This window comes from Palaemon carinicauda, chromosome 28 (assembly GCF_036898095.1).
Source record: "Palaemon carinicauda isolate YSFRI2023 chromosome 28, ASM3689809v2, whole genome shotgun sequence".
NCBI classification, from domain to species: domain Eukaryota; kingdom Metazoa; phylum Arthropoda; class Malacostraca; order Decapoda; family Palaemonidae; genus Palaemon; species Palaemon carinicauda.
In genome coordinates this window covers 44,843,225-44,857,648 of record NC_090752.1, presented here as the reverse complement: position 1 = coordinate 44,857,648, position 14,424 = coordinate 44,843,225, and the positions used below count along the sequence as shown (strand labels likewise).

Sequence of the window (14,424 nt, the reverse complement as noted above, 5' to 3'; positions counted from 1 at the left end):
AATTGCCTTTTCTCTCCTTTGGGAATTCTCTCTCATTCATGTAGGTTTTCTCCCTGTATTTATTTTAGGATATTCCTCATTTAGGTTATATCTTTTTGCTCTTAGTTTTTCTCTTATTTATTTTTTCTCTTTAATATTTATTTTCCCCTGTCTCTCATTCATTAAGGTATTTTCTCCTGCTCTATAATTTAACCTCTCTCTCATTTAGGATTTCTCTTTTAGGTTGTATAATTTATTTTCTTTCTCATTAAGGTACTCATTCTCAATTGGGAGTTTTCTCTCATTTAATTTTTCCTTTGTATATATTTCTCTCATTCATTTAGGTTTCTTTTTATTTCTCTCACTTAGGTATTTGTTCTCATTTCGATTTATTTCATGTATTCCTCTGTAATTTAAGTTTTCTCTCATTTATGTTTTCTCAATTATTTTCTCACTATCATATAGTGTTTCTCTCTCATTCATTTATGTTTTCTCCCTTTTTCTAATTTAGATTTTATTTTTTTGGCTCATTTAGTTTTTCTCTTATTTATATCTTTATATCTCTTTCTCATTCATTTAAGTAGCAGTTCCTTGTCTCTAGTTTATTTTCTCTCATTCATTTAGGTATTCTCTTACTCTCTAATTTATTATTTTCAATTCAGCGTTTTCTCTCGTATAGGTTTTTCCTCTTATTTAGGGTTTTCTCTCAATCACGTTTTTCCTCTCATGTTTTCTCTCTCTCTCTAATTTTGGTTTTCACTTCCTCCATTTCTCTCATTTAGTTTTTTCTCTATCTCATTTATATAGTTTTTCATCTCTAAATCAGTGGTCTTCTCTCCTATTTTTGCATAGGTTTTCTCTCATTTATGTTCTCTCTCTCCCTCTCTCGTTCAGTTTTTTCCCTCTCTCTTTGGTAGAAGAGATGACATATTTTACAACGTATTACGTCGACAGTTATCTTCTTTGATATTAGCAATATTATTTGGAACTGCCTTTTCCACTCGTTTGTCATAAAGGTCGAGAGAGAGAGAGAGAGAGAGAGAGAGAGAGAGAGAGAGAGAGAGAGAGAGAGAGAGAGAGAGAGAGAGTCAGTCTTGTTTAAAGATCTTGTTCCCTGGGAAGTGCGGCTGCTGATTCCATTCAGTTTTCTTTGAACCTACATCTCGTCCTCTGAAATTTGGACATCTCTCTTACTCTATGTTCCCCAAGTTACCGAGGCCTTTCCAATTCCATTTGATTTTCCCTTGTTTCTCTCAACCCTGGCCGCTGTTAGGTTTACCTTAAGGGGAAAAACTCTGTCAGGTTATTTCTTCTCTCATTTGTCCTTCAAGTCTCCTTAGCTTCTATTTTTCATGAATCACACACAAACTTTCCCCTGAAGAACTATCTATTGTTTCCTTTGCTGTGAAACTTTCTTCCCTCCTCTTTCTCTTTCCCTTAAACCTTGGGCCTGGTTAGGAAAGGATTCTAGGTTTTCCCTCCCTTTAGCCTTTAATTTCTTGAAGGATTTGGAGTAATTTGTGCATGACTGTTAAATAAAAAAAAACTTCATCGTCATCTTGGGCACTGCTTCTGAGAGTCCACACCAATACACTTGAACTATTGGCGAGTATCAGAATCTATACACTAACTACTTTAAATAATAGGAATCCATACACAAATTGTGACGAAAACATCGTTATCTTTGTTTGATAAAGACTACTTTATATAAATATAACTTTCCAATATATTACAACGATAGTCTACGGACAATACACGACATTTTGTATTCCCCAACGTCTATAAAAATATATACTGTAGACCTTGGTATTGCCCATATTTAGGGTGGTAGCTGCTTCTCTCACCACTGGCCCTTACATAAGTATAATACCTGGACTGTTTACAACGAAGAATGATTTAATTGTCTTCGCACGTAGCACTGTGACCCCTCCCTTTTCACAGCAGGTGCGAGCGTCCTAATAATATTCCCAGCATGCGATTGCTAGCCACACACTGAGCCTTCGCCTCTTTGGTATTTGAAATGTGAAATTATTATTATTATTATTATTGTTATTATTATTATTATTATTAATGTACGCCATCTATAAAAATGACCTAAATATTTAGATAGATATGCACGCACACGAACACGTACCCCCTCTCACCAGGGTATGACTACTCTCTATCCCCCTTACCCGTGGGACGGAGAGAGTTTGGTAACCGATATATATATATATATATATATATATATATATATATATATATATATATATATATATATTTGTGTGTGTATTTATATATGCTGTATGTGTGTATATATAAATATATATGCATATATATGTATATATATGCATATATGCATGTATATATGTATCCATATGTATATATACGTATATATATATATATATATATATATATATATATATATATATATATATATATATAACCAGATACTTGCTCTTTATTAAAGTATATGGGGGAGATTATGATTATTATTTGTAACTTCACAGATAATATCTCTTCCAGGTGCTTACTAAGTGGTGGCCTCATCAGTAGATCACCAGTCATTTCCGAGGGGCAAGGTCGTTGGTAAGTACCGACTCTCGTCTCATTTTGTTATTTATTAAAGGTTATGAACTGCGCAACATTCAAATTTATCTTTTCTAGATAATGACATGTATAAGGTCCACAATGTATATCGTTGATAATGACACGTATTGCGAATTTTGATCGTAATATTAATTTCAGGTTATAACAAGTATAACTATTCTAGTATTAATTTTAGGTTATAACACAAAAAGTGGGTAAATTATATTTTTAGGTTATTGCAAATAGAACAATTGTAGTATTTGTTACAGGTTATGATGAATAGAAAGTAGGTAGATTTTTTTAAGGTTATAATGACAAATAAAACGACTTTAATTTTTATTTTAGGTTATGGTAATTAAAAAGTGGGTAAGTTATAGTTTAGGTTATGGCAAATAAAACAATTGTAGTATATATTTTAGGTTATAGTAAATAAAAAATGGGATCATTATATTTTAAGTTATGACTATGAAGACAACTGCAGTAATTATCTTAAATTATAATGTCAACTACGTTATTATTGGTTTTTAGATTATGACTAAAACCTTCATGACGATTAAGACACCACGAGAATTGTTGTAGTTTATGATAAGAAGAACAGCTACAAATATTGTTTTGTAAGACGTAAAAAATTAACATTTAGGATTGTGAGGAATATGTTCGTCATATAATGTGTTTATGTATATGTATATATATATATATATATATATATATATATATATATATATATATATATATATATATATATATGTGTGTGTATATATGTATGTATATATATATATATATATATATATATATATATATATATATATATATATATATATATATATATATATATATATATATATATATCCCGATTACTCATTAGCTATTCATCATAGATTGATAATGTATAATGAACTGAATCGCCTGTTTTTTTTCATGTTCTTGTGTCAATGAAAAATTGAGAAAAATTATAACTAATGTCTTTAGTGTCCAAAATTACATTCACAACTTTAAAAAATGAGAATAGATTTCGTAACAGACAGTATATGTTTACTATAAGTGAATACGGTTATCCTATTTGCGTATACTTGTATTGAGGGTGCATTAATTCATCCACCTGGACTCGTTTCATTATTAAATTCAGTAAGGAATATAATTTTAATAAGCAACGCTAGAGTGACGCTTTTAGGGTGTTTCACTGGGTTGACTGGCGTAACATATGAATTAATTGCTCACATCCCTTTAATTTATTATCCGTCACATCCTTCCCCTCACGGGAGTCGTATGCCCCTTCGCACAACTCCCACGCCCCTTCACAAGACGCCTACATCCCTTCATAAGACGCCCACGTATTTTATAAAAGGACACAGGCGCTTCATAAAGGGAGGTAGCTATGTAGGTACGTTGTCTTTCGTAGTGACGAAAACCTATGGAGGAGGAATGAAGGCGTTACAATAAAGATTCAAAGACATCTTAGAATATGTTTAGGCTATATCAAGGTGTGAAGGATTCTTGTGATGCGGAGTAAACGTGAAAAGGATTCTTGTGATGCAGAGTAGACGTGTGAAGGATTCTTGTTATGTGGAATAGACGTGTGAAGGATTCTCGTGATGTTGAGTAGACGTGTAAAGAATTCTCGTGATTCGGAGTAGACGTGTGAAGGATTCTTATGGTGCAGACCAAACGTGTAAAGGATTCTTGTGATGTGAGTAGACGTGAGAAGGATTCTAGTGATACGCAGTAGACATGTGAAGGATTCTTGTGATTCGGAGTAGACGTGTGAAGGATTCTTATGGTGCGGACTAAACGTGTAAAGGATTCTTGTGATGTGGAGTAGAGGTGTGAAGTATTCTTTTTATGCGGAATAGACTTGTAAAGGATTATTGTGATGTGGAGTAGACGTGTAAAGAATTCTCGTGATTCTGAGTAGACGTGTGAAGGATTCTAGTGATGTGCAGTAGACGGGTGAAGGATTCTTGTGATGTGCAGTAGACAGGTGAAGGATTCTTGTGATTCGGAGTAGACATGTGAAGGATTCTTATGGTGCGGACCAAATGTGTAAAGGATTCTTGTGATGTGGAGTAGAAGTGTGAAGGATTCTTGTGATTCGGAGTAGACGAGTGAAGGATTCTTGTGATTTGGAGTAGACGAGTGAAGGATTCTTGTGATGTGGAGTAGACGTGTAAAGAATTCTCGTGATTCGGAGTAGACGTGTGAAGGGCTCTTGTGATTCGGAGTAGACATGTGAACGATTCTTATGGTGCGGACCAAACGTGTAAAGGATTCTTGTGATGCGGATTAGACGTGTGAAGGATTCTAGTGATGGGCAGTAGACATGTGAAGGATTCTTGTGACTTGGAGTAGACGTGTGAAGAATTCTTATGGTGCAGATCAAACGTATAAAGGATTCTTGTGATGTGGAGTAGACGTGTGAAGGATTCTTGTGATGCGGAGTAGACGTATGAAAGATTCTTTTGATGTGAACTAAACATGTAAAGGATTCTTGTGATGCGGAGTATATGGGTGAAGGATTCTTGTGATGCGTAGTATACGGGTGAAGGATTCTTGTGATGCTGAGTAGACATGTGAAGGATTCTTGTGATGCGGAGTAGACATGTAAAGGATTCTTGTGATGCAGACTAAAAGTGTAAAGAATTCTTGTGATGCAAAGTAGACGTGTGAAGGATTCTTGAGATGCAGAGTAGATGTGCGAAGGGTTCTTGTGATACAGAGTAGACGTGTGAAGGATTCTTGTGATGCAAAGTAGAAGTGTAAAGGATTCTTGTGATGCGGAGTAAACGTGTGAAGGATTCTTATGGTGCAGACCAAACGTATAAAGGATTCTTGTGATGTGGAGTAGACGTGTGAAGGATTCTTGTGATGCGGAGTAGACGTGGGAAGGATTCTTGTGATGCACAATAGAACTGTGACAGATTCTTGTGATGCGGAGTAGACGTGTGAAGGATTCTTATGGTGCAGACCAAACATATAAAGGATTCTTGTGTTGTGGAGTAGACGTGTGAAGGATTCTTGTGATGCGGAGTAGACGTGGGAAGGATTCTTGTGATGCACAATAGAACTGTGACAGATTCTTGTGATGCGGAGTAGACGTGTGAAGGATTCTTATGGTGCAGACCAAACATATAAAGGATTCTTGTGTTGTGGAGTAGACGTGTGAAGGATTCTTGTGATGCGGAGTAGACGTGGGAAGGATTCTTGTGATGCACAATAGAACTGTGACAGATTCTTGTGATGCGGAGTAGACGTGTGAAGGATTTTTATGGTGCAGACCAAACATACAAAGGATTCTTGTGATGTGGAGTAGACGTGTGAAGGATTCTTGTGATGCGGAGTAGACGTGGGAAGGATTCTTGTGATGCACAATAGAACTATGACAGATTCTTGTGATGCGCAATAGACGTGTGAAGGATTCTCGTGATGCACAATAGAATTGTGAAGGATTCTTGTGATGCGCAGTAGAAATGTGAAGGATTCTTGTGATGCGGAGTAGATGTGTGAAGGTTTCTTGTGATGCGGAGCAGACGTTTAATGGATTCTTCTGATGCTGAGTAGACACGTGAAGGATTCTTGTGATACGAAGTAAACGTGTGAAGGATTCTTGTAATGCCGAGTAGACGTGCGAAGGATTCTTTTGAAGCGGAGTAGACGTGTAAAGGATTCTTGTGATGTGGACTAAACGTGTGAGGGATTCGTTTGATGTGAAGTGGACGTGTAAAGGATTCTTGTGATGTGGATTAAACATGTGAAGGATTCGTTTGATGTGTAGTATACATGTGAAGGATTCTTGCGATGCGGAGTAGACGTGTGAAGGATTCTTGTGATGCGAAGTAGACGTATGAAAGATTCTTGTGATGTGAACTAAACATGTAAAGGATTCTTGTGATGCGGAGTATACGGGTGAAGGATTCTTGTGATGCGGAGTAGATGAGTGAAGGATTCTTTTGATGCGGAGTAGATGAGTGAAGGATTCTTTTGATGCGGCCTAAATGTGAAAAGGACTCTTGTGATGCGGATTAAACTTGTAAAGGATTCTTGTGATGCTGAGTAGACATGTGAAGGATTCTTGTGATGCGGAGTAGACATGTAAAGGATTCTTGTGATGCAGACTAAAAGTGTAAAGAATTCTTGTGATGCAAAGTAGACGTGTGAAGGATTCTTGAGATGCAGAGTAGATGTGCGAAGGGTTCTTGTGATACAGAGTAGACGTGTGAAGGATTCTTGTGATGCAAAGTAGAAGTGTAAAGGATTCTTGTGATGCGGAGTAAACGTGTGAAGGATTCTTATGGTGCAGACCAAACGTATAAAGGATTCTTGTGATGTGGAGTAGACGTGTGAAGGATTCTTGTGATGCGGAGTAGACGTGGGAAGGATTCTTGTGATGCACAATAGAACTGTGACAGATTCTTATGATGCGGAGTAGACGTGTGAAGGATTCTTATGGTGCAGACCAAACGTATAAAGGATTCTTTTGATGTGGAGTAGACGTGTGAAGAATTCTTGTGATGCGGAGTAGACGTGGGAAGGATTCTTGTGATGCACAATAGAACTGTGACAGATTCTTGTGATGTGCAGTAGACGTGTGAAGGATTCTTGTGATGCACAATAGAACTGTGACGGATTCTTGTGATGCGCAGTAGACCTGTGAAGGATTCTTGTGATGCAGACCAAACGTGTAAAGGATTCTTGTGATGTGGAGTAGAATTGTGAAGGATTCTTGTGATGCGCAGTAGAAATGTGAAGGATTCTTGTGATGCGAAGTAGATGTGTGAAGGTTTCTTGTGATGCGGAGCAGACGTTTAATGGATTCTTCTGATGCTGAGTAGACACGTGAAGGATTCTTGTGATACGAAGTAGACGTGTGAAGGATTCTTGTAATGCTGAGTAGACGTGCGAAGGATTCTTTTGAAGCGGAGTAGACGTGTAAAGGATTCTTGTGATGTGGACTAAACGTGTGAAGGATTCGTTTGATGTGAAGTGGACGTGTGAAGGATTCTTGTGATGTGGACTAAACGTGTGAAGGATTCGTTTGATGTGTAGTATACGTGTGAAGGATTCTTGCGATGCGGAGTAGACGTGTGAAGGATTCTTGTGATGCGAAGTAGACGTATGAAAGATTCTTGTGATGTGAACTAAACATGTAAAGGATTCTTGTGATGCGAAGTATACGGGTGAAGGATTCTTGTGATGCGGAGTAGATGAGTGAAAGATTCTTTTGATGCGGCCTAAATGTGAAAAGGATTCTTGTGATGCGGATTAAACTTGTAAAGGATTCTTGTGATGCTGAGTAGACATGTGAAGGATTCTTGTGATGCGGAGTAGACATGTAAAGGATTCTTGTGATGCAGACTAAAAGTGTAAAGAATTCTTGTGATGCAAAGTAGACGTGTGAAGGATTCTTGAGATGCAGAGTAGATGTGCGAAGGGTTCTTGTGATACAGAGTAGACGTGTAAAGGATTCTTGTGATGCGAAGTAGAAGTGTAAAGGATTCTTGTGATGCGGAGTAAACGTGTGAAGGATTCTTGTGATGCAAACTAAACATGTAAAGGAATCTTGTGATGCGGACTAAACGTGTAAAGGATTCTTGTGATGCGGAGTAATGTGTGAAGGATTCTTTTGAAGCGGAGCAGACGTGTGAAGGATTCATTTAAAGCACAGTAGATGTTTAGAGGATTCTTTTAAAGCGGAGTAGACGTGTGAAGGATTCGTGTGATGCGGACTGAACGTGTAAAGAATTCTTGTGATGCAGAGTAAACGTGTGAAGGATTCTTGTGGTGCGGAATAAACGTGTTAAGGATTCTTGTGATGCCGAGTAGACGTGCGAAGGATTCTTTTGAAGCGGAGTAGACGTGTGAAGGATTCTTGTGATGTGGACTAAATGTGTAAAGGATTCTTGTGATGCAGAGTAGACATGTAAAGGATTCTTGTGATGCGGACTAAATGTGTAAAGGGTTCTTGTGGTGTGGAGTAGATGTGTGAAGGATTCTTATGATGCAGACTAAGAGTAGATGTGTGAAGGATTCTTGTCATGCGGACTAAACGTGTAAAGGATTCTTGTGATGCTGCGTAGACATGTGAAGGATTCTTGTGATGCCGAGTAGACGTCTGTAGGGATCTCCGGGAGTTTCGTATTCTATTCACGATGACACGTGAGTGTTTTATGGAGGGATGTAGACCTCACCGGAAAGGGTATAATTTTATACTACGTTAGCCATAAAAAAACGAATCCCTTCATAAAACACGACCCTTTCTCTCCACGAGACATCTATGTCCCTTCCAAAGACGTCTACCCTCTTCCTTGAGACGATATTTAATCTCATCGTATGGCATCCTCGAGGTTTCTAACCCCCCCCCCCCCACTGTATAAGAACAACCACGTCCTCCACAACATGCCTACATCACGCCATAAAACACTTACATAACTCTTTTAAGATATCCACGTGCCATCCTAGACTCCCATTCTCATTGTATACTCAAGAAAAACTTTTTTTCTCTTTGGTGAGAGATCAATACAATAGCACTCAAGGCGTCCGAGAGGCTCTTCGTAGCATTCGGGGAAAAGGCCTCTGGAATGAACTTCAAATGGGAAGTCGCTGTTCATGACCTTCCAAAGTTCGAGCTGGCTCCTATGCAACGCTGCGAGAAGTGTGTACCCTGGATAATCAGGTCCCCCTCCTCTCTCTCTCTCTCTCTCTCTCTCTCTCTCTCTCTCTCTCTCTCTCTCTCTCTCTCTCTCTCTCTCTCTGTTATACATGTTCGTGTTAAGTATTTTTTTTCTTCAAATATCCAGACTCGGTAATCATAAAGACGAAATCATCGTGTCAGCGAAGGGTCCTCTGTTCCTGTACCTGACGATCAATGCTTTCAAAGTCATGAGTATTCTTTGTAATTTCCAGGGTATTCCGTGTTGGTCGTTAACCTGTAAAAAACTCCATGAGAAATGGATTTCGTCATGCAAAGCTCTCTGCTTCGAATTCCCTTTCGTTAAAAAATTGTGTGAATTATTCTAGGCGGTGCTAAATTCAGTTATTGCTGTTAACCTTATCCTTGCTGATAAACAAGTGGTGATGTGTTACTTATTCGTGATGGCTGACATTTATAGGATTGCAATCTTTTGATCATTACACCGATTCGTTTTATTAGTGAATAAGGGATGTTAACCTTGCACGCAGCCCTTCTCTTTTATTCGGGCTCGGACCTGGAGCCTGTTAACAAGCCATGTGCCTCAATTCAAAGGCGCCGGGGTCCCATTGTCTTGTACCGACCTGCTTTCGCAAGAGATTACAAGAGATTATAAGAGATTACGTAGAACGGAGACAATGGTATTGAACATTCCGCCTGCTTTTGCTTAGAAAACTTTTGCATTCATGAGGTGAAATATCTCGGGAGAAGGGCTAGGGATTTTAAGTTACAAAATAATTTTTTCCTGATCAGAATAATCCCTGGGAAAATTTTGGAAATCTGCCGATTTTTTTTAACGGTATATGCCTTACTGAGGAAGGAGTTTTGGGAAAGTATGTTTTTCAAATTTTAAGATTGTAAAATTTAGACGAATTGGAACTTTGGACATTATGGTCCATGTAGGAATTTTTCCTATTTTGAATTAAGAAATAAATCACTTTTATTTTTGTCAAAAGTTTGATTAATCACCATTCTATTTTAGAAATAAAACAAAATATACTTACTTTTTGTAAATTCAATCGTTCCCGCTCACAAAAAGTTCACTGTTGTATTGGAATACCAATTCTTTCTTTTACCTTCCTAGAAAAATAGAATATATACATATATTATATATATATAATATATATATATATATATATATATATATATATATATATATATATATATATATATATATATATATATATATATACTGTACATACACGCATATGTACACACATACATATATACATATATATAAATATATACTGTATATATAAATATATACTGTATATATATATATATATATATATATATATATATATATATATATATATATATATATATATATATATAATATATGTATATATATATATTATATATATTATATATATCCATACATACATATGTACACACACACACACACGGACAAGAATAGGTAACTCCCTACAAACTAAAAAATAAAACATATCGTTAGTTAACTAAAGCTGAACAGTCAAAATACCCATTTCCCCAAAACGCGGACAGAAAGTAGAAAATCAGAATAATAAAAATCCAAAGCGGTAAAGAGACGAGATAAAACAAAAGGTGTGATTTCCTTCTAGAATCCCAAAACCAAAAGCCGACTTCAAAAGTTAGAAAGAGGACACTTGTATAAGTGTCCCGGAGACCAGTTGCTAACGCATAATTTACTCGTAAAGTTTCCTTTAGGAGCTAAGGTTCCTTTCCATTCCTCTCCTCCTCCCCCTTCCTTTGTAAATTTCCCTCCTCTCTTCTTTTTATTTTCACCTTATTCCTTTCTTTTCTTTATTCTCTCGCCGTTTTCGACTCCCGGTCTCTTACTTGATTAGGGCTATTCTGTCCGAGGACCTCCTGAGCCAAAAAGGAAAAAAAATAGCATATAGGTAACATATAAATTAAGGGAGAAATAGTGTTATTTTCTCTTGGCCATACAGCACATAAAAGGCTTTTTTTGTTTTTTCTTCTTTTTTTTCTTTTTTGTTTTATGACTCCCGTGATGTAAGATTTCCCCCTTGTTATTTTTCTGGTTGGGAAGGGAAACTTGCCTGGGGAACTGTTTTGTACTTTACAAAGATGATTTAGGACTGTGTACAATTTATTTCTATATATATGTATGTATATATTATATATATATATATATATATGGTATACTAAAGCATATATATATATATATATATATATATATATATATATATATATATATGTATATACATATATATATATATATATATATATGTATATACATATACTGTACATATATTTATATATATGTATATATATATATATATATATATATATATATATATATATATATATATATATATATGTGGTATATTAAAACATATATACATATACTGTACATATATTTATATATATATATGTATATATATAAATATATATATATATATATATATATATATATATATATATATATATATATATATATATGTATATATATATATTTACATATATATATATATTTACATATATATATATATTTACATATATATATATATATATATATATATATATATATATATATATATATATATATATATATATATATATATATATATATATATATATATATATATGTGTGTGTGTGTGTACTGTACACACTTTTATTTTTTCTTTGATTTTGATATCTTGGAACATAGTTACGGACAAATATTTTATTTATTGAAAAATGTTTGTATAAAATAACCTAAAATAACATAATTCCGTACCTTGATATTTATGAGCAGAATAATTATTAAATGTAGATATTTGTTTCACAAAATTAAATGATAATGATAATTTGCAGAAAATATTTCAGTGTCTTCCATGTTGTGCTTGGGACTAAAGAAGCTAAAACTTACCGTTTGTTATTTTCATTTTGTTATCCATTTTCGAATTATTTTTATGCATATAAAGATATTTACATTATTTGATAAAGTCGCCCTTTTTTTCTCATTACCTTCTCTATCCCATTCTTTTAAAGAAACTTCCTCCATCTTTCAAGGATGGGCTCTTTGCTTATTACCTTCAATGCTCCTTAATTCGTAGGAAACTCCCCATCTTATAAGGTTGGCTTGCATGATATGCTATTATAAATCCCATTAATTTTGACATGATTATCTCTCATTTTCCTTAAATTCTGTGGCAATCTCACATATTTTCAGAACTGGTGTGTGTAAAATTCTACCTTCCCCTACTCGACTTCTTCCAGATATCACCCGTCTGTCATAACTGCACTCGTTTAATTATCTTTCACTATCCTTGACTTCTTTTTCTTTCTCTGTGTTTTTACTTATGTCCCCTTCTTACTGGGAGGAAATTGTAATTATTTTTTACCGCCGTCAACGAAGTTGGAAGCAGCTTATGTTTTACCCCCTGTTTGTGTGTTTTTGTTTGTGAACAGCTTCCTGGCCACAATTTTAATCGTAGAGTAATGAAACTTGCAGGGATTAACTGTTATATTAAAAGCTGGAAATGATTAAATTTTGAAAGGTCAATGTCAAAGGTCATGGTAACGGTCAAGCAAAATGTCCAATTCATGTAATCAGCCATAAGTTTAAAAATCGTTGTCACAGAGACTTCAAACGTATTTCATATTTGATTGCATGAAAATCCACGCCAATAAAGGCAGGTTAAGATCAAAGGTCAAGGTCAAGGTAGAGTAATAAGCTCTTGCGGCGGAGGTCTGCGCTCTACTGAGTGCCCTCATACTTTTGTAATTGAAGACATACTAGATTACGTTTTCCTATGAGTATGTGCACCAGGTTATTAATTGTTTTATGTCCACCAACTGCACCTTCAAATTATTTGTAATTCACTCACGCTTGTCGTTTTAGAACTTCAGTTTTTTATGGTTCACTTCTCTTTTCTCTGCAACGTTTACAAGCAAGAGTTCGTGCTGGTTCCAGGCCAGCTTAATCTAACAATAACAAAAAGCCTTTTTTCATTTTTGTTCATTTTTTCAGTTCAACTGGGTCGTTATCTATGGAAGTATGTGCAATCTCATGATCATTTTGCTCTTAAAGTTATGTTGTACACTAGTAATAATAGTAATAATAATAATTGTAATTACATCTATCTACTCTGAAACTTGCGCCAGTTTAAACAATATTTTGCTAAGTTTTCCTAACATTATTATTATTATTATTATTATTATTATTATTATTATTATTATTATTATTATTATTATTATTATTATTATTATTATTATTATTTGAAAAAAATCTCTGCAGCAAATTCAACATTCCGTCGACAATCGCCGACCATTTTATCCAACCCAAGAGACCACCGGTAGACTTTAGATTTTCACTGTAACTTCATTTTGTGTACTGATATAATGACTAGTGGTGAGAGAGACTGATGTTGGACTGGACAGTTATAAACGAGACATTCATAACCATACAGACTGTAGTTGCTCTTCGCAAGAATATTGTGTGGATACAGAAATACGATTCAGATTGAATAGCACAACCCGTGTGTGACAGAAGACATTTGCATTTCCATTAATATTATAATTCGAAATCATCTTAGTCTCTCGGTGGTCCTTGAGTTACCCAATTTGTATTAAGTTTTTGTTACAATGGTGAAGTAATTATATCCATGCTCTTCTTTTCAGGACACTTTTTTTCTTTTTTCTTTTTCTTTATAGTTGAAGTTTCATAATATGTGGGTCTTATTGGCAAAGGGGTATGTGTGTGTTATGTTTATAAATAATGTCTTGAATTACCTGTGATTCTAGCCCTAAACACAAACACATGCAATAACAGCGTCTGCTGTAGTAAACTAGCTGAAAAAACTGGAAGCCTTTGAACCTATAGGGGTTTAACTGGTAAGGGTAAAATATACTTTCATTGCATACATTGGTTAAACATCTGGGGGTTCAGCCAACGAAATTATCGCTGTTTTTGGTCAATAATTGGATGGAGGACCACCAAGGAAAGGGAGTCACAATTGGCACAGGCACTTGAGCATCTAGGGGGTTAGTTATGGGGCATGCAGTCTCGTCCCATTCATACATGCTGAAAATCTGAAGGAAAGCGCCTACCAACATCCCTTTTGAGCACTTATTTGGGATGAGATTAGTAGTCCCTTGTCTCTTTTCACGTTGGCTGTTATCCACCGTAGTCGACTATCTTCTAGGTACACACTTAATTGTTTAAGTCGACAGAGTAGGTATGGCAATGAACAGAACAGGTCCT

The 14,424-nt window shown here is 35.4% G+C and overlaps 2 protein-coding genes across 2 annotated transcripts in view; one reads left to right on the top strand and one right to left on the bottom strand.

Annotated features, from left to right (window-relative positions):
* The first annotated feature begins 2,482 nt into the window (after positions 1–2,482).
* Positions 2,483–14,424, top strand: part of LOC137621547 (carboxypeptidase B-like) — a 465,241-nt gene continuing 453,299 nt past the window's right edge. The window contains exon 1 of the mRNA XM_068351930.1: positions 2,483–2,547. The gene's annotated coding sequence lies outside the window, so the exon portion shown is untranslated. The remainder of the gene's footprint in view (positions 2,548–14,424) is intronic.
* LOC137621789 (mucin-3B-like) overlaps positions 4,568–14,424 on the bottom strand; it is a 16,479-nt gene continuing 6,622 nt past the window's right edge. The window contains exons 2-4 of the mRNA XM_068352297.1: positions 7,004–7,555; positions 5,516–6,532; positions 4,568–5,434 (exon numbers count right to left, since the gene is read on the bottom strand). Coding sequence (XP_068208398.1) covers positions 4,568–5,434; positions 5,516–6,532; positions 7,004–7,555 — 2,436 coding nt within the window. The remainder of the gene's footprint in view (positions 5,435–5,515; positions 6,533–7,003; positions 7,556–14,424) is intronic.